Genomic DNA, 20,534 nt, shown 5'->3' with positions numbered 1-20,534 from the left:
CTAAGGCAATATCCGGGAATGTGGTTGATGAAAGAAACGTCGAGGTTGGCCTTGTAAGGATCGAAGGGTGGTGCGACGAGGTCGGCATTGATGAGCTCGGCAATATAAGTGACGAGCTCGGCAATGGTGATGAGGTTGGCATTGACGAGCCTGGAAATGTTGAGATCGGCAATGGGGAGCTTTGCATAGCGATTGCCGATCTTTTCGGGAGACGGTCGATGAGCTGCAGTTCGATGTGCCTTCCAATGCCGATCTGGGGATAGAAGATTGGCTTTATGTTATTTTATTTTGTGCCAAGCGTGGCTTTATGTTATTTTATTTTGAATCTATGCCGAGCATTGCTTACTTTTGTTGGTTTTTATTTTGAACTTGTGCCGTGCATGGCCTTTTGTTGGTTGTTATTTTGAACTTGTGCCGAGCATGGCCTTTTGTTAATCGTTATTTTGAACTTGTTCGCTCTTTGGTTATGGAATAAAATTGCGCTTTTCCTATCTTTGGTATCGAGTTGTACTTTACGGTGCAAGACGTCTCTTGGCTTATCCTATTACGTGTGTCGAATACCAAATGTTTAGGGTGGTAATCGAGATGAGCTCGTCATACCTTTTAGGTGCGGCCCTGGTGTTCGGCTTACCCTATGTGTGCCACGAGGTCGGCAAGAAAGTGCAAGTGAGAACTTGGCTTATACAAACTTAAACGCCTGCTAGCTGAATGCGATCTGGGTCGGCTTATTTTGTGCGGATTATTTCACCGCTGCATCCATGAGGAACGCGTTTTAAATCGTTCCCTTGGCCAGAGGGTCGATGTAAGAGCTGGACATCTCGCTGAGACGGACTCGTTCGAGAGAGCTCGTTTTGGTTTTGAAGTGTTCAAACTTTTGTTTTTTTTTTTTTTGGTATAGCTGTGCCTTTTGATGGGCTGCCTATGTACCCTTAGAAAGGATCAAGCCATTCGTAGTTCATATTGCGAAGGGAGAGCTCGGTATGACGAGCGTTCTTTTTTTTTTTTCTTTTTTTTTGCCCTAAGGCGCCTTGTTATTCTTCGATTTGGCTGAGTTCAACGACCGGTTATCTTGATGGATGGTTTGACCTTGCGTCTATCTCTTTTTCTACCTCGATGTACTTGTTAGCCCGGTGCAGTGCGTCGTCGAGTGTCAGAGGCTCGTATATGATAATATCGTCCCTGAAGCGAGACCCATATGCCAGAGCATTTTGGAGAGCGGAGATCGCAGTATCGTCTGCAATGGCGAGCTTTGAAACAACCTTCTTGAATCGTTCCATGAACTCTCTGAGCGATTCGTCGTCCTCTTGGTACATCGTCCAGAGATCAGCGTTAGATGCCCCTTTTATCATAAAGGTCGAGTGGTGTTGCAGGAAAGCAGCAGTGAGCTCGTAGTAGCTATCTATCGAATTGGCTTCAAGACGAGAAAACCAACTTAGTGCGTCAAGGGCTAAGTTTTCCACAAACATCTGACAGCATCCGGCATCGTATTCTTCAGGACTAAAGTGTGCTCGGTTGATTGCAACACTCATCGATGTTAAGAAAGGTTTTGGGTCAGTTAGCCCGTTGTACGGAATGAACTTGAACTTATTGATGTAACAAACGCGGACGCTAGAGATTCTTGTCGTGAAGGGTGAGCGTTGAGCCTCTTCGAGCACCTTCTCCAAGTTGGGGGCAGCGCTTGTTGCTCGATGTATCTTGGCCGAGATGTCCTTTACGATCGCTTCAAGTCGCTGGATTTTTAAATCCTTGTAATCTTTCAGGTTGTCGCGCGGATGGTGGTTCGACAGTGTTGGAGTCGGCTGGCTCCTACTACGCTTGCTACGACGGTGCGTTTGGTCTTGATCGGCGGGCGCCGCGTCTCTGGTGTGGTCTTCGAAGGATCCTTCGATGATGGACGTCAGTCGGCGTCTGTGACTCTCTGAGCGTTCCTCGACTGGCGGTGACAGGGATGGTAGTGTGTCCAGGTCGGCAGGGTAGCTAGTGTGTCGACGATCGTGCTTTCTTTGCTGGAGTCTGTTAATTTGGTCCTGCAATACTTCTTGTGTTGCAACGAGTGCGTCGAGCTTCTCAGCTGTTCGTGTGTCCCGACTATTGATCTTGTCGAGGATAGTCTGCATCATATCGTCGAAGTTGTTCCTCTGTCCAGCAAGCAAGAGAGCTGGGAGCGCGGCGTTATCAGTGACAGCTGTAGCCACGGTTTGACGATGCTCGTCAAGTGCGGCAGCAAGAGGTGGGATTGGCCCATCGAGTACGGTATGCATCGGGTCATCGAGTCCGCTCCTTTGTGATGTGGGCAAAGCATTTGGAAAGGCAGAATTGGAATGAGCGGCAGCATTGGTGAGAGCAGCGCTGGGGAGAGCGGCAACGTTGGTGAGAGTGGCGGCGTTAGTTACCCGCTGGTCGGTGGCAGGTGCAGGTCCGGCGTTTGCAGTTGCGAGAGGCTCGAAGGGTGCGTTGGGCGCTGGTGGAGGGATCGTGCTCGGCAAGGAGCGTTCGGTTGAGATCATCGAGGAGGGTAGAGGCGGGACAGTTCGTGTTCTCGTTCGCCCCCATCGCTGCTCCGTTGGTTGCTCCGTTGCTTCGTTGAGATCGTCGCTAGGGTTCGTCATGAATCTTGAAACTTCGAGGAAGTGAGGACCGTCGGTATTTATTCGTCAAAAAGAAGCGCTCTACTCTTGCCCCACGGTGGGCGCCAATTGTTTGTACTGGGGATTGCACAACACTAAATAAATATCGATTTTAGGGGAAAGAGTGAAGTTTGTTCTTTATTAACGATAAGGATGCGAGGTCGTCACTAAAACGAGCCAAGATCGTGCTCGTCAGTTCACAGGAGAACTGACAAGTGAGTCACGACGAGCTCGGAAGCTAACAGGAAATTGTATAGAAAATAACAACAATGTTTTAGACGCAAAGTATTGCTCTCTGTGTATTGTTCGAGGGTCTGCTCCCCTTCTCCAATGAGTACTGTTTCTTTATATAGTGGACTGTAGACCGAGGGTTTTCTAGGGTTCCCATCGTGAATTCCCGAGATTGTCCTTTACGGATTATTAATGTCTTTCATCTGATTTCGTCGGGCCAAAATCACAGAACTTATCTTGTTGGGCCAAGTGGCATATTGGGGCGCAGCCCATGTCCAACACTAAGCTATGCTTTAGTTTTGTTTAAAAAGAAATTTATAAATTTCGATTATTTTGTAAAATGTCCATGTAAACCGTAAATTTAATACAACAATAGTGCGTTAGTTCGGAATCCAGATAATTTTACAAGTCGATATCACATGACTGCAAACGCATTATTGTATCACAAGTAGCCAATCAGAACGCAACTTCTGTGTAGTCAGTGTGTCGTGGCTTATTCCTATTGGAAGTCGATGACTGCTGCTCTATCTTCTTTGTCTTTTTGGTGCTTCCATTTGTTTTGTTGTCTGTCATCGACTTTTCCGACAAGATCCACTGTAAGTTTTTAGGTTTCAGTTTGATCTACTGAATTGATAGATAAATAGATCGACAAGATTTTAGTGAAAGATCTTTCAGTGAAACGAAATACTAATTTCAGTTTGTTACATTTAACTGTCCACACCTTCTTTATTTATTACTACGTCTCAAGGAAGGATCATAACCAATTTTCTAATATCTATGTATATAAATATAACATGATCACACCTTAAATGTGTGTGTATCTGATTTGTTCTATGATGTATAAATGCACTCTAGATGCCGTAGGACTTAATTAAACACCTTAACCAATTTGCAATTTTTCCTTTAGTTTATGTGGATCATACAATAAAATGAAGGATTTCATTTGTTCTTTTTTCAAACCAAAACTAAACGTATAGTAGCTTACAAAAATTAACTCTTTATTAGAATAATTTATATTTTAGTGTAGCAGTAGACATTTTTCAAATCATTACAAATTTTGCTTTAAAAATTTAACAATACAGATTTTAGCTTTTAATTTGAAAATCTTCCACAACTCTTTTTTTTTTTTCAATTATTTAGATTTGGTTAGATCAGGCAGCAATTAACGAAATACAAAACCAGTTTTACATCTAAAAGATTAGTTATAGTTAGAGGCTTAGAGCCTCAATCAATCGAGAAAAGTGTCTATATATAAAAAAACATTTGCAGTCTTATATTTAGTAAGAAATTTGAATTTCATGTATACAGCACGAAAATCTATATTTAAGACAAGTGGTTATCTTTTGGCATTGTGTTTTTAAATATATATAGTCTAATATAAAAACGTGAGAAATTCAACGAATGTCCCTCGACAATTGGCGTCGAGATTTAACGTCGGCCTCATCATCTAGAGATACTTTTATTTCTCTGTGGTTATAAATTGATAGGTTTCTAATTATCTATCCTATCCATTAGATCTCCCCGTTTGTCGTTTGTATACACTGTTATGCATGTACCTAATCATTGACTCGCTGTGGTTAAATTCAAGACCGGCACTTCATTTTTGAATAGCTAATCCCGATTACAGACCGGAACCAGTGTTTTGTTGTGGTCCTAATAAAATTATAATTAGGTTATAAGTATTATTCGAATGTATTTATAAGGCGATTCGGATCATATAATTATTATGATGTCAGTCTAAACGAACTGTGAACCACTAACTTGCGTTTGTGTTTTGTTGTTAAAACTTTGCGTTGAGTTCATAAAAATCAGTGTTCAAGAAAGCGCTAGGCGGTATGTGGACGGTGACCCAGCGCCTAGCATCTAGAACACCTAGTCGGAATTTTAGGCGTTTTAAGGCGGTTTAGGCGTTTACAATACGAACATTATATATATTATATTATATGTAAAATTATGTAAAAATATATGTTAGAAGAAATAAATAATAATAAATCATAAACTAAAATTAGTAAAATTATATTTTATTTAATTTAGATTAATAACATATTAACATTTATATGAATATAAACTTAAAATTTTAAATATATGTAATTAAAAATAAAAAATATACAATAAAATAATATTACGTGATTTTAGGCGGTCTAAGCGGTCGTCTAGGCGTCTGCTGAGCGTCTAGCGCCTAGATGGCGCCTAGGCGACCGCCTAGACCGCTTTCTTGAACACTAAAAATAAAGAACAACTGTTTCGTTTAGTTAGTAAATATGTTTTGGAAATTGTTAACACAAACACGTAACATCAATTTTTAATCTCTAGTCATGTGAAAAAAAAAACATTTATTTTTGCAGTGGATGAGACTTCATCTCTGGCGAAAGTAAGATGGTTTTTCAACTGGTTTACAAAGCAACTTCAACCACTATAATTAATTTATTTCACATAATATTTTGTAAGTTACTAAAAAAGAAAACATAATAATGCATGCATCTATAGTTTTTTCTTCTCTCTATGGCTCTATATATATATGACTTCCTTATTAGTACTCCTTCACTCATCCTCAGCCTCCTCCTTCATCTCCCTTTATCAACTAATAACCAAAGCAATGAGCATGATCCAAGACTGGCCTGAGCCTATAGTCCGTGTCCAATCCTTATCTGAAAGCAACCTCCGAGCCATACCAAACCGTTATGTCAAGCCTCTATCTCAGCGTCCAAACATAACCTCTCACAACAAAATCAACCCTCACACGGCCACCACCATTCCCATCATTGACTTAGGTGGCTTATACACAGACGACATAACTCGTCAAGCCAAAACGCTTGATGAGATCTCAAAAGCTTGTAGAGAAAAGGGATTTTTCCAAGTGGTGAACCATGGGATGAACCCGCAGCTCATGGACCAGGCTAAAGCCACATGGAGAAAGTTCTTTCATCTTCCCATGGAGCTAAAAAATATGCATGCTAATTCGCCCAAGACTTACGAGGGATATGGAAGCCGACTAGGCGTTGAAAAGGGTGCTATTCTTGATTGGAGCGATTACTATTTTCTTCACTACCAACCTTCGTCTTTAAAGGATTACACCAAGTGGCCTTCCTTGCCTCTTCATTGCCGGTATATTTTGTTTAAAATTTTCTTCTTAGTTATTTATAATTATATAAAAAGGAATTTCTTCACGTTTATGAATCTCTTTAATAAAAAAGATTTGAATTTCCTAGCCCACTCATGTAACTCTAATTACTAATTACTAATTACTTCAAGCTCAATATATGAAACCTAAGATATTTTACAATTAAGTCTCTTTCTGTATAAAATATTCATCTTGGAAAACTAAACCGACGTATACTAGTCCAAATCTTTTTTAATGGATTATTCATTCATAACGCGCGCACATGTTAAGAATATACTAGTTGTTCAATCGAGCTATTATTATATCTTAAAATTGATTCGAATTATATTTTTTAAGAGATTAAAACCGAAATCTTTAAAAAAAAAATCTTGTCATTGAATTATATAGGGATATATTGGAGGATTACTGCAAGGAACTTGTGAAATTGTGCGAGGAATTGATGAAGATATTATCGAGAAACTTGGGATTACAAGAGGACATGCTTCAAAATGCGTTTGGTGGTAAAGAGGAATCAGGAGGATGTTTAAGGGTTAATTATTACCCGAAATGCCCTCAGCCGGAGTTAGCTCTCGGCCTATCTCCGCACTCTGATCCCGGCGGATTGACCATTCTCTTGCCGGATGAACAAGCCGCCAGTCTTCAGGTTCGTGGATCCGACGACGCATGGATCACAGTCGAACCAGCTCCTCATGCTTTCATCGTTAACATTGGTGACCAAATTCAGGTGACTGTTTTATTCGGTTCTTTTTCCTTATTAATTATTATTTATATGTAACTATAAAAAAATTAAACCAAAATTCAAACTAAGAATTTGGATACATTTGCTGTTTACTTTGACTTATGTCATTAGCTAACCAATAATATTCGATTTCCTCCATAATAATTTACTAATTTCGTTTCTTCATTATTTTAGACTAAAGATTATCAATGATAAGGAAATGAAAGTAATATCACGTGGAGCGGACTTACTAATATTCATATTTTTTATATAAAAAAAAAAGGTAAAAGGGTTTTTGGAAAGAAAATATAAAGTTGATGGGAAATAAATCGACAATAAGGTATTGGTGAAACCACGTCGCCATATTCACTTCCGTTCTTTAATTCGACATGTGCCTCTATTAAAGGAAAAAGAAAAGGTTCAACAAGACCAAAGGGAACAGGAAAAAACAATTTCAACGTCTAAGACAAAGCTCACAAATTGTTTACATGTTTCAAACGTGCTATAACCATAACCGCCGACCTAGTCAAACAACAATCATTTTGATATTTATGTTTTTAGCCACGTATATATGATTGCTTTATTGCTTTGTTAGAGTAAAATCACAATATACGGCCTAGCTATCATTTAACGAACGTTGAACATTTTGGTTTTGGTTAGATGCTGAGCAATTCAATATACAAAAGCGTAGAACACAGAGTGATCGTCAACCCTGCAAATGAGAGGTTGTCGTTGGCGTTCTTCTACAACCCAAAGGGCGATGTTCCGATCGAGCCGTTGAAGGAGCTGGTGACCGTAGATTCACCACCTCTCTACTCCTCCACCACATACAATCGCTACCGTCAATTCATTCGTACGCAAGGCCCACGTAGCAAATGTCATATCGAGGAACTTAAATCCCCTCGGTAGTAGAACGTGCGTACATTGGAAGATTTTATAGTGTTTTATCATGTTTTCTTGTCGTATAAATAAAGAGCAATGTTTTTATCTGTTAAGTACTGTATTATAAATTGTGTTGTTTTATGAGGAAGTTTGCATTATGTTTTTAGCATATGCGTTTGATCTATGCATGTTTTTCTTCGGCTCGTTTTTTTTTTTTTTTTTTACATGTTAAAATGTTGTGTGCTAAGTAATATTGACAATATTGTTTTCAAAATATTACTGACGTTTATGTTTATGCCATATTTTGTGGATTTGAGGTCTTTTATATATGTGTGTGAAATATTCTCGGCTTTTGGTGCATCTGTTGTAGCGAGAAACCTTTTGCTAAAGCTTTTGACGCCAGAATCTGTAAAGAGTTTTTGAGAAATGAGTTACCTTTCCAAGTGACTTGATTACTCATTCTTTTCCCATTCCATTAGGTGAATTAATATAGAAGTATCTTAGAAATTTTACGAATTTATATACATATATATATGGTTTGATCTTTTAAAAATTAATACATCTATACTCAGTGTTGAAAGTTGAATGACCTCCACATAGGATTTAGACAGTTAATCCTTTTTTTAATAAAACGGAAGTATACGACTTCAAATTGGTACACCATATAATATTAATATAGGTTATAGCTAAAATTAATTATTTGATAGGTTATATGGATTAATTATTTGATAGGTTATATAGATTTAGGATTGAGATCCTCTTAAAAATATATTCTAAAGAATAAAATAAAATCTCCAAATAATATTTAATTAACCATATATAGGCAAAAAAATCTCAGAAATTAATCACTCTTCCGCAGATTACAAGTAATTTCCGATTATACTAAAAAATAAAATTTTACCTTACTTTATCAGAAAATTTTGACTAAGTAACATGTCAAAATTTGAATATTAAATTCATTTCATATATTTTTTTGTTGAATTGTATAGTTTTATATACTATAATAAAAAATTTAAATAATTTAATTTGGAATCTTTAAAAATAGTTTAATTTGATATTTTTAAGAATATCCTAAATATATGATAGATCAAAAAGTTAAAAATTATAAACACTCTAATTTGATTTGTTAGAGCAAGGGTTAAAATTTCAAAAATATGATTTCTAGGATTAAATTTAAGTTTGGAATAATGCTGTTTGGTAGGCTTTCTCGGTCACGATGATTTTGACAAACATACGTTACATATTTGGTCCTAAAATTAATATGTGTTATATTATATGTTAAATCATAGAATTAACAATCAAAATACAATATATAATAAATACTAAACAAATCAAATAAAATTAACAAAAATTAATTTTTTTTTATCATACAACTTAATCCGCGTTATACCGCGGATCAAAATCTAGATATACTAATATGTCTTACAAAATAGATGTTATTTTCATAAGTCATATTTAGTATATGATTTTATGGCATAGTGTTTCATCCAAAAAAAACTTTTAAAATAAATAAAATAATTACATATACGATGTTTAAATAATAATTACCAAATAAACAAATGGAAGGAATTTCAATCCGCACGGTCATATTAGTACCATATAAAAAGTTAATGAACTTCTAATTCTATATCACTTAGGCATAAGAGAATCGGTTATTTTAGACTTATAGTGTTGACCTCTTCACATATTTTCATGCAGATCCTCAAACAAGAAAGAAACGGAAAAAAAAAAAAAAAAAACAGATATTGGGAGAATTTTTTGAAAATCTTATATATTTCAATGGCAGGAATCAGAGAAACCACACTTGTCTGTTGTTGGATTACAAGAAACAATTAGAAGCAGCCAACATAAATAAACACAGCATTTCTTGTCTATTTAAACTGGAAACAGAGAAGATATTGATAACCTCCAACTCCAATCATTGATATATACGCCAAAGTCCGAGAAAGCTATGTCCTTGTTGCATTGGCCAGGGAGGCAGGGATGCTTTGTAGTCCCTCGCATTCTTGTCCGCTAAAGACTAGAGGGTTGTTAACTTCTATATGTTGTAAGCAACTACTTATACATATGATGGAGACAGCCACGATCACAAGCCTAGAGCTACGAGGAACTTCTAAGTTCAAGTATACATATGATCACACACAGAAAACAAACTTGTTTACCAGCAATATAGATACTGTTTAGTAGTCTCGCACACCACACATCGTATGCAAAACAAGACAGATTAGAAAAAAGGCAACAGAACAGAAACAACAACTATATATTGGATAGGGTCACTTACAGTCTCAGAGAACATGTCTTGCAATGCGGTTGCAAGTCTTCACTTTCATCATTCAAAGAATTGAGTAACTGCAAATTAATTAGCAAGAATTTTCTCCGTACCCACCTCTGTTAACAATGAGCATCCGAGACAAAACCGATGTGTATTTCGATGTTCGTGTATTGGAATTTGGAAGCTGCGGTTGTTTTTGCTCCTCTCTGTGATTTCCTCTAAATACAAAAGGTGCAATGTTAAGAAAAACAACTAGTATAGTCAAGAAAAAAAACATCATCCAATGTTAAGAGAATTTCAAAAGCAATGCAACAAGATGGAAGCAAAACCCTATTAGGCGGTGGAAAGCACATTAATTCTTGATGAAGGTAGTAGAAAAAAAAAAACACATTACAAAATAAAGAATAAAGACGAAGAAAGAAATAATAGTAATATGATGTGCATCGATCACTTCTTCTATGGCCTTCCTAATTTATCCTTCTTTCGTTTGACCTCATTCAGCTTCTTCTCCAACCAACCAACCTTAAATCCAACTTCTTTCATAAATACCAAAGAATGATGCGCATGAATCAAATTATTGCTTGAGATTTTATGAGGCGACCTGTGCATGCGTCCTAATCAACCAGATTAGAATATTGATGAACATTCTCTTCATGCACGGGGATTCATTCTTTCCAATGAAGCCTGAAGCAAAGTCTGGATGTTTATTGAAAACGTTTCATCTCTGAAGGAAACACTTGAAACCCATGGAGTTCAATGGTAATAGGTCCAGACTTCCAAACAGCTTCAAGAACATTAACCTCTCCCAAAATCTTGACTTGTTCATTCAGTATCAATCCACCATATTTGGCATCAAGTCTTCCGAGGGGAATACTGGATGCACAACCACATTCATGAGTCTTGTAATCAAATATTACTTTTGTTTCCGTAAAATCACGAAAGATATCTTCCAGTTCGGAGTGTTGTTCTTCAGAAAGTTGATTCACTATCGTAAAAGAAAACTCTACGTGTCTTCTCCATCCAAAAGGCAACGACTCAGCATCAGCAACCGCCAAAGACAGCGACAGAGACTCGTTATATTTCTCTCCCTTGGAAGTCGCCACAACACGCCTGCAAGCACAAAACCATTGAAACGTTTAATGCATGGAAGCCCTAATACCTAAAAATATTGGAGGACCAAATTAAAGATAAAGAAAAAAACAACTTATCTTTCTTACCAGTTACATCCACCGATCACGAATGCATCAGTATATTTCTTCCCAACGGATTGCAAAGAGGAGATATTACTAATCACCAATGTGAACTGGTTCTCACAAAGTTGATCCTCCATTGAAAAGACTCCTTGCAGCCGCAACTACTGGATCAATTGAAACCCTAGATCCGCTCGCTTATATATATATATATATATATATCCCCTTTTTAATAAAAGGGAAGTATACAACATAGTTTTTGTAAACTTTATATTTTTAATAAATGGTTACAAATAAGTTATAGATAGGTTATATATTAATTTATATATTAATATTAATAGTTACACCTAAATATTAGGGATATTCCAAATTGATAATTGATATATTAATGGTAACAAATAAAATCATGAATATTCCAAACTGTATTTTTGGAAGATTTTAGTCTTATATCACGTTGTTTCCAAAAATCTTTAAATATAATATTACAAATTTATTTTCCACATATTTTATCGATAGACCACACACCACAACGTTAACCAAAGATAGATTACGAAATTGATAGATTGATTGGTTACAAGATAGATAGTGGGTTACAAGATAGATTACGAAATAAAATTTAACCAGTGTTATAGCACGGCTACTTATCTAGAATAATTAACAATATAAAACTTACAAAATAGGTGTTTTTTCAAGCCTTCACATTTAGCATATAATTTTATTGCATAATGTTTTATCAAAAAAAAACTTTTAAAAACAATAACATAAATTATATTTTATATAAAAAATACAATATAAATAAAATAAATTGAACACGGGTCTTAATCTAATATATATATATATATATATATAAAGTCTTAGAAGAAAAATGGAAAGACAAACTCGAATCTAAACAAATATGTAACAAATTCTTCACATGTTTACCAAAAATAAAAATATGTAACAAATTAGAAAAAAGAAATATATTTTTGTGTGTGGAGAATATAGAAAAGAAACATATTTTAAAAACCGATACCGATTAAATTAGTTTTTAGATACAAATAGCTCGGTAGCTGGGCAAAAAAAATGAATAATTTATTTTTCACAAAAAAATGAAAAATGATCTTATTCCTAAAAGTGTGATTTGTGGTATGAATCATGTTAATTTTATCCGAAATCGTTTATAGCTAGAGTGATATAAAATTAATCTTAGAGATAAGACAAACATGTCTTCTTCCATCCTTAACTTGATGATTATATTGAGATTAATTAGAGAGAGCGACCTGGCCAATTTAAGTTAAAGTTGCAAGCATGTGCTCGTGTGTGTGGACGTGTACTGTCTCGACTTCTCGTAGCAATAAGTGGATCATATTGTTAAGTATGCAAATACGAAATACTAATAAAAATGTGCCACATGAATAATTTGAACTGGTCAAGTAAAGCTTTCACTGATTTGGAATTTTTTTCTTTGAAAGATCGATGCAAAATTATTTAGAGATAGACTAATTATGGACAAACAAAACCATAAATTAGAGTTGGTACAATCATGCTCCATTGAATTGAGCCAAACCAGAAATTCATATGAAGAATTGTAACAAAATGACAGCTGAGCCGAGTCTAAAATCAGACCAAACCAAACCAAGATGATAAAAAGTCGGTCAAGGAAGAGATGTGTCCATATGAAAGAGATGCAAAGAAGCTTTTCCTATTGGCTCTCTTTTTGTTTTCCGTTCGTTTAACTCCCACCCTCATATTTATGGTACGTGTATTTCTTCACATCCAATTCTTGGGAAAAGGGCCATTTCATACCCGTACACACTCCGAAAGTGTGAATTGCTACCTGTACAAATAAGGAGTGCCAATTTATACATGTACCCTACGACATTTCAAATTTCATACCTATATTCACAAAATTGAGCCAATTTCACAGTCCACGTTAACGGATTTAAGTCAACCGTTAGAAATGCTGACTCAGAATCCACGTGTGTATTGACTCAAAATGCAAAACGACGTCGTTTTGTTTTCTTCGAAAAAAATTCATGGAATATCCACACACTGATGGTTCGAACCCACGACCTCTTCCATATTTAACATAGGACTTAACCAGTTTATCCCACAACAACTCTCGAAAGAATCATACAAACTTATTGATATAAACCTAATATAGTATCCATCAAAATCGAAAAAGCAGTAGAAATCCTCACTCCCACGGGTCGAACCCACGTCCTCAGATACAGACAATATAGGACTTAACCAACTGATCTTACAACAATACTCAGTTATAGCACACAAATTTATCTTTATAGGGTATCTAAGTCCCAATTAAATGAATTTGAATTGGGGGAAAAATAAAAATCATAGGGTTCTTCTTCTATCAAATATAACTAATAAATTTATAAATGTATATTTAAATTATAAATTTATAATTTATAACTGAGAATTAAATATAAATTTATAAATTAAATATAACTGAGAATATATTTATAAATTTAAATTTATAAATTAAATTAAATGAAATTATAAATTATAAATTTATATTTAATTCTCAGTTATAAATTATAAATTTAATAAATTTATAATAAATTTATAATTTATAACTGAAAATATAAAGATAAATTTGTATAACTGTTAAATTTATAAATTTATAATTTATAACTGAGAATTAAATATAAATTTATAAATTAAATATAACTGAGAATATATTTATAAATTTATAAATTATCAGTTAAATGAAATGTTTAAAGTTTAAAGTTTAAGGTTTATAATATTTCATTTAATTTTTAAATATAAATTAATTTAATTTAAATATAAATATATTCTCAGTTATATTTAATTTATAAATTTATATTTAATTCTCAGTTATAAATTATAAATTTATAAATTTAACAGTTATACAAATTTATCTTTATATTTTCAGTTATAAATTATAAATTTATTATAAATTTATTAAATTTATAATTTATAACTGAGAATTAAATATAAATTTATAATTTATAATTTCATTTAATTTAATTTATAAATTTAAATTTATAAATATATTCTCAGTTATATTTAATTTATAAATTTATATTTAATTCTCAGTTAGAAATTATAAATTTATAATTTAAATATAAATTTTTAAATTTATCAGTTATATTTGAGAGAAGAAAAAGAACCCTAGGATTTTTATTTTTCCCCCGATTCAAATTCATTTAATTTGGACTTAGATACCTTTTAGGTTTATAAAGATAAATTTGTGTGTTATGACCGAGTATTGTTGTGGAATCAGTTGGTTAAATCCTATGCTCTATGTATCTGAGTATGTGGGTTCGACCCGCGGGAGTGGGGATTTCTACAATTTTTTTCTATTTCGATGGATGCTACCTTAGGTTTATATCAATAAGTTTGTATGATTCTTTCGAGAATTGTTGTGGGATAAACTGGTTAAGTCCTATGCTAATCATAGAAGAGGTCATGGGATCGAACCACCAGTGTGTGGATGTTCCACAATTTTTTTTCGAAGAAAACAAAACGACATCGTTTTGCATTTTCGATGGCAGTCAATACACACGTGGATTCTGAGTCAGCATCTCTAACGGTTGACTTAAATCCGTTAACGTGGACTGTGAAATTGGCTCAATTTCGTGAGTACAGGTATGAAATTTGAAATGTCTTAGGGTACATGTATAAATTGGCACTCCTTATTTGTACAGGTAGCAATTCGCACTTTTGGAGTGTGTACGGGTATGAAATGGCCCTTTTCCCTCTAATTCTTCAACAGTCTTTTTAATTATTTAACGAATATTTTTTAATAAAAATAAAATATGAGTGATCACTTTTGAAAGTTTAAGCAGCTATTAAAAATAAGAATATGAAAATATCGAACTAAGCTAGCCATGATTTGGTGGGTCCTCCTCCGAAGTTGCAGAGTCCGAAGTAGCTTCTGATAGGGTCATCACCTTTGTGTGATACACCCCAGAGACGTGATTCTTCGTCACATGTTTCCCAGTGGTGTGTTGTATCATCGTTGAGCCAACTTTGAACATTATCTCCGACGTTGGGAGGATAAGGAAACTAGTTGATCCAGAAAAATTATTTGTATGGAACACAAATAATTTATTACTAATTAATATTAAATCATTTTTTTGTCATCACTCTGATATTTAAATTCATATGATAAAAATATTAAATATGACTTTTCATTTATAGTAATTTAAATTTTATTTTTATTTGATTTCTAAATGTATATATAATTGCATATTAGATATATTTAAAATAATAATTATATTTCACACAAGGTGAAATATTTGCTATTTATATTTAAAATCAAATCACATTTTAAAATATTTGCTATTTATATTTTTATACATTATAATCATAAAATCATGTGTAGTAGCAAATATAATTAGAATGTATAAAAATATAGTAAAATATTATGTAAATCATGGCTAGCTTTTTTTCCTTTTTACTAAATAATACTTTATCGTTACCATATCTATTAAAAAAATATATTCACCTTTGATTTTGGTCTATTAATTTTGATTTCACCTTGCCGTCCTCCGACTCGTCAGCCATGATCTCCATCTTGGTTTCGTCGGCTCCGTCTGATTCAGCAACCCTCATCATCTCGAGAGACATCTCCTCAGATGATATTTCCGAAACAGCCTTAATCAATAATAAGAAGGTGAAATCAAAATTTATTCGAAATTAGTAGACCAAAATCGAAAGTGAATATATTTGTTTTAATAGATATGGTAACGATAAAGTATTATTTAGTAAAGAAAGAAAAAAAAAAAAAAAGCTAGCCATGATTTTTATACACTATATTTTATTATATTATTATACATTCTAATTATATTTGCTACTACACATGATTTATGATTATAATGTATAAAAATATAAATTAAATAGCAAATATAATCAGGTTATCAGTTCATACTACTCTTTGATCGCAATAAGTAGGCAATCTTTCTTAATTCGCGCACAATTCGCGCATATGATTCAAATATCAGTGATGAAATTCACAAGTTCCCGAGGATCTTCATCATACTCTGCTTCCATCCATGTCTCGAATGTAGTCCAATATCTTTTTATTACCATAACCAGATTCTTTTTTATTCTTAATTTGTATTTCATTCCAAAACAAAATAATAATGATTTTGCTGGTTTATTAACTTAGGAGCAAGACCAACAAAAAAAAAAGTTAATATTGTTCTTACACAAACCAACAAAAAGAAAAGTTATCTACAGCATTTACAAATTGCAGTTTACCCAAACAAATATGTAACAAATTCTTCACACTTTTACCAAAAATAAAAATATGTAACAAATTAGAATTAAGAAATATTTTTTTGTGTGGAAAATATAGAAAAGAAACATATTTTAATAACCGATACCGATTAAATTAATTTTTAGATACAAATAGCAAGCTCGGTAGCTGGGCAAAAAAATCAATAATTTATTCTTCAAGTTTCTTCAAAAAAAATGAAAAATGGATCTTATCCTAAAAGTGTGAATTGTGGTATGAATCATGTTAATTTTATCCGAAATCGTTTATAGGTGTGATATACAAATATTTTTAGAGATAAGACAAACATGTCTTCTTCTATTTTTAAGTACTTGATGATTGTATTGGGATTAGAGAGAGCGACCTGGCCAATTTAAAGTTGCAAGCATGTGCTCGTGTGTGTATGGACGTGTGTCTCGACTTCTCGTAGCAATGAGTGGATCATATTGTTAAATGTTAATTATGCAAATACGCAATACTAATAAAAATGTGCCACGTGAATGGTTTGAACCGGTGAAGTAAAGTTTTCACTGATTTAGAAATCTTTCGAAGAAAGATTGATGCAAAATTATTTAGAGATAGGCTAATTATAGACCAACAAAACCATAAATTAGAGTTGGTACAATCATGTTCCCATGAAATTTGAATTGAGCCACACCCGAATTCATATGGGAGAATTGTAACAAAAATAGCAGGTAACCCGAGTCTAAAATCAAACTAAACCAAACCGAGAGATGATTAAAAGTCCGGTTAAAGAAGAGATGTGTCCATAAAGAAAGAGACGAAACGGAAAAAGATGCAAAGAAGAGCGTTTTGTTGTATTTTTCCTATTGGCTCTTTTTTTGTTTCCGTTCTTTTAACCTGCACCCTCATTTTTATGGCGCGTGTATTTCACATCCAATTCTTCAACAGTCTTTTTAATTTTATTTAACGAATATTTTTTTAATAGGAATAAAATATGAGTCCATATAATGACTTCACAAGTTTACACACATTGTGTTCTTGTCCTGGAATAACAAATTTCTCAGGTTGTTTCATGTAGATTTTCTCTTCTAAATCTTCATGGAGAAAAGCAGTTTTTACATCCATTTGATGGATTTCAAGATTTCTCAAGGCTGCAATACCTATGAGCATCCTGATCGAAGATAGTCTTGTTACCGGTGAATAGGTATCAAAGAAATCTAAACCTTCTTTTTGCCGAAATCCTTGCACTACAAGCCTAGCCTTGTACCGCTCAATATCGCCATTTAGTTTTTGTTTTATCGTAAAAATCCATTTACATCCCAAAGGCTTAAATCCTTGTGGTAGATCTGCCATCTCGTAAGTATGATGTTGCATGATAGAGTCTATTTCAGTTTTGACTGCTTCCTTCCAATAAGGTGCATCAGGTGTAGACATAGCTTCTGCGTATGTTCTTGGTAGATTTTCAGCTAGAAATGCCATCATCAGAAAATCATCACCAAACGATTTACTTTTGCGAGCTCGTTTGCTTCTTCTAGGTTCCAGTTCTGATTCTACAGAAGTAGTACTCAAAGTATTGCCAGCTTCCAAAGTCGCTGCATCTCGTTGTTCACGAGTCCGTTTTTGAGTTTTCCTACAGGGAAAAATGTCTTCAAAAAATGAAGCATTTCTTGACTCCATAACTGTATTCACATGGATATCTGGAATATCTGATTTATGAACCAGAAATCGATATGCACTACTGTTATGTGCATATCCGATGAAGATACAGTCTACGGTCTTAGGCCCAATTGTGACCTTTTTAGGAGGTGGTACAGCCACTTTTGCTAGACACCCCCACACTTTGAGGTATTTGTACGAAGGTACTGTACCTTTCCAAAGCTCATATGGTGACTTGCCAGTAACCTTATGCGGTATCCTGTTGAGGATGTAATTAGTGGTAAGCAAAGCTTCCCCCCACATGTTCTGGGCTAACCCAGATTCCTGCAACAACGCATTCATCATCTCTTTCAGAGTTCGATTCTTTCGTTCCGCTACTCCGTTAGATTCTGGCGAGTAGGGAGCGGTTGTCTGATGTATAATGCCTTTTTCTCTGCAAAATGCATTGAACGGCTCATTATATTCTCCTCCTCTATCACTTCGAACTACTTTTATAGTTTTCTGAAGCTGATTTTCTACTTCGAGGGTGAACTCTTTGAATTTTTCCAGTGCTTCATCTTTGCTATGCAAGAGATATACATAGCAATATCTTGTGCAATCATCAATGAAGGTAACAAAGTATTTCTTACCACCTCTAGTTTGCACATACTTTAAATCACATAAGTCTGTGTGAATTAAACCTAGAGGTTCGGTTGTTCTTTCAACGCGTGGTGAGGGAGTTTTAGTGAGTTTGGCCTGTACGCACACTTCACATTTTTCTTGGTTAGTTTTGAATTTCGGAATCAAATTCAAGTTTTGCATTTTTCGCATTGTTTTGTAATTGACATGTCCTAAACGTTCATGCCAAGTAGTAAACGACTCAACCAAGTAAGCAATAGGGTTTTCTTTCATTTCAGCAACAGAAGCAGAAGCTACAATTTTTGGATGGACTGTCGTTACAGACATTTTGATCAGTCCACCCTTAACAAAACCCTTTCCCAAATACATCCCATTTTTCTTAAGAACTAACTTATCAGCCTCAAAATTGATGGAAAAACCATGCTTGCTTAACACTGTTCCAGAGATGAGATTCTTCCGCATATCAGGTACGTGCTTCACGTTCTGGAGGGTGAGCTCACGATCAGAAGTTAGCTTCAGAACCACTTTGCTTTTACCTTCAATCTTGGACACCGCCGTGTTGCCCATGAAAAGCTGCTCATTTGACTTGTTCTGCACATAGGTGGTGAACATGGTCCTATCAGAGCATATGTGTGTGGTAGCACCAGTGTCGTAGTACCACTCCACTGGGTTGTCTTCCACCATGTTACATTCAGTAACCACCGCAACCATGTCTTCTTCAGTTAGGTTTGCTTGCAACTTGAGATCTTTTGCTTTGCTTTTGCAAACATCAGCCTTGTGTCCAATCTTACCACAATGATGACACTTCCCTTTGAACTTCCTCTCAAGGTTGCTCTTCTTGAAGTTTGGTCCAGATGACACCTTCAACGGTTTATGAGGAATAGAGATCCCTTTACCCTTGCCTTTAAACTTGGCCTTATGCTCAGCTACATGAACATCATGCCCTTGGCTTTGAGCATCCGAATGAGCTCCACGATTGTTGTCCTCAACTCTCAACAGACGGATGAGATCATCAAGAGACATTGTCTTATNACATTGCCTTACGCTTGAAGTTAAGGTAATGCTTGAAATTCGACCAGCCTGGTGGTAGCTTCTCGATCAAGCAATTCGTTTTGAAGACATTGCAGATCGACATCCCTTCCAAATTGATCTCCTGAAAGATGCGTTGAAGAGCTTCCACTTGTTCCATAATTGGTTTGGAATCCACCATCTTGAAGTTCAGGAACTTCGTAGTTGAGAATTTATGCATTCCAGACTCTTCAGTCTTGTACTTGGTCTCCAAAGCTAGCCACAATGCTTTTGAAGTCTTGTACATACTGTAGAGGTCATACAGATCATTGACCAAACGGTTCAGAATCTGACCTTTGCAACAGTAGTCTCCTTGAGCCCAACTATCCATACTTCCAACCACATACACGTCAGTGTCACCTTGTGGAAGCGTTGGTGGATCCTCTGTGAGGTACCTTTCCATGTTCATGCTGGCCAAGTAGTAGCGCATCTTGTTTTGCCACGTTTTGAACCCAGCTTTGCCATCGAACTTATCTGGCATCATCCCTTGGGAAGCCGAAGGTGGTATCCCCATGTGGGTTGATCCATTACCGAACAGATTTCGGCGCACGTTTTCCATACCCGAATCGGTAAGCTTCGTCTTTTCAAGTTCTTTAGCAAGGCGTAAAGCCAACTCCGCAGGAGTTTCAACAGGGGTTGCAGGAACCCTATCACCATCAACGTTGTTGGTGTTGTCGCTAGACATTTTTCTAATTCACAATAAACAGATCTGATTAATATATTAATCAAACAATTCAAGTAATTAAATTACATTGAATTAGTTTTGCAAACTCGCTTAACAAGCGTTCGCAGAAACTTGTTTCACAAACTCACTCCATTAAGAGCGTTCGTGGAAACCAGAGAGAGTAGAGAAGAAAGAATTAAAGTAAAAGCGTTCTTCCAAAACTTTCCGCGTAAGCACCGAAAGATGAAAGCAGAAACAGTTTTTCAGAAGATTTTGAAATC

General features: G+C 35.0%; 3 protein-coding genes across 3 annotated transcripts; 1 reads left to right on the top strand and 2 right to left on the bottom strand.

Moving 5' to 3' along the window:
* Positions 5,364 to 7,761, top strand: LOC104712246 (probable 2-oxoglutarate/Fe(II)-dependent dioxygenase). The gene is made up of 3 exons (XM_010429099.1): positions 5,364 to 5,963; positions 6,367 to 6,703; positions 7,358 to 7,761. Exons 1-3 carry the CDS (start codon positions 5,377 to 5,379, stop codon positions 7,604 to 7,606), a joined length of 1,173 nt encoding a protein of 390 aa, XP_010427401.1. The 5' UTR covers positions 5,364 to 5,376; the 3' UTR covers positions 7,607 to 7,761.
* LOC104715698 (MATH domain and coiled-coil domain-containing protein At3g58370-like) lies at positions 10,556 to 11,181 on the bottom strand. The gene is made up of 2 exons (XM_010433084.1): positions 11,069 to 11,181; positions 10,556 to 10,961 (listed from the first exon to the last, which is right to left on the bottom strand). The coding sequence occupies exons 1-2, from the start codon at positions 11,179 to 11,181 to the stop codon at positions 10,556 to 10,558; spliced, it is 519 nt and encodes a 172-aa protein (XP_010431386.1).
* On the bottom strand, positions 19,549 to 20,274 carry LOC104715697. Its single transcript, XM_010433083.1, has one exon. The coding sequence runs from the start codon at positions 20,272 to 20,274 to the stop codon at positions 19,549 to 19,551; it is 726 nt and encodes a 241-aa protein (XP_010431385.1).

This window comes from Camelina sativa, chromosome 9 (genome assembly GCF_000633955.1).
Source record: "Camelina sativa cultivar DH55 chromosome 9, Cs, whole genome shotgun sequence".
NCBI classification, from domain to species: Eukaryota; Viridiplantae; Streptophyta; class Magnoliopsida; order Brassicales; family Brassicaceae; genus Camelina; species Camelina sativa.
This window is presented reverse-complemented; position numbering and strand designations above follow the sequence as displayed.

Excerpts from the sequence above, each read along its gene's own strand:
- LOC104712246 (XM_010429099.1), top strand. The coding sequence starts at position 5,377 with ATGACTTCCTTATTAGTACTCCTTCACTCATCCTCAGCCTCCTCCTTC. Across the intron at positions 5,964-6,366 it reads TCCTTGCCTCTTCATTGCCG|GGATATATTGGAGGATTACT; the intron begins GTATATTTTGTT and ends TGAATTATATAG. Across the intron at positions 6,704-7,357 it reads ACATTGGTGACCAAATTCAG|ATGCTGAGCAATTCAATATA; the intron begins GTGACTGTTTTA and ends GGTTTTGGTTAG.
- LOC104715698 (XM_010433084.1), bottom strand. The coding sequence starts at position 11,181 with ATGGAGGATCAACTTTGTGAGAACCAGTTCACATTGGTGATTAGTAAT. Across the intron at positions 10,962-11,068 it reads GTGATCGGTGGATGTAACTG|GCGTGTTGTGGCGACTTCCA; the intron begins GTAAGAAAGATA and ends TTGTGCTTGCAG.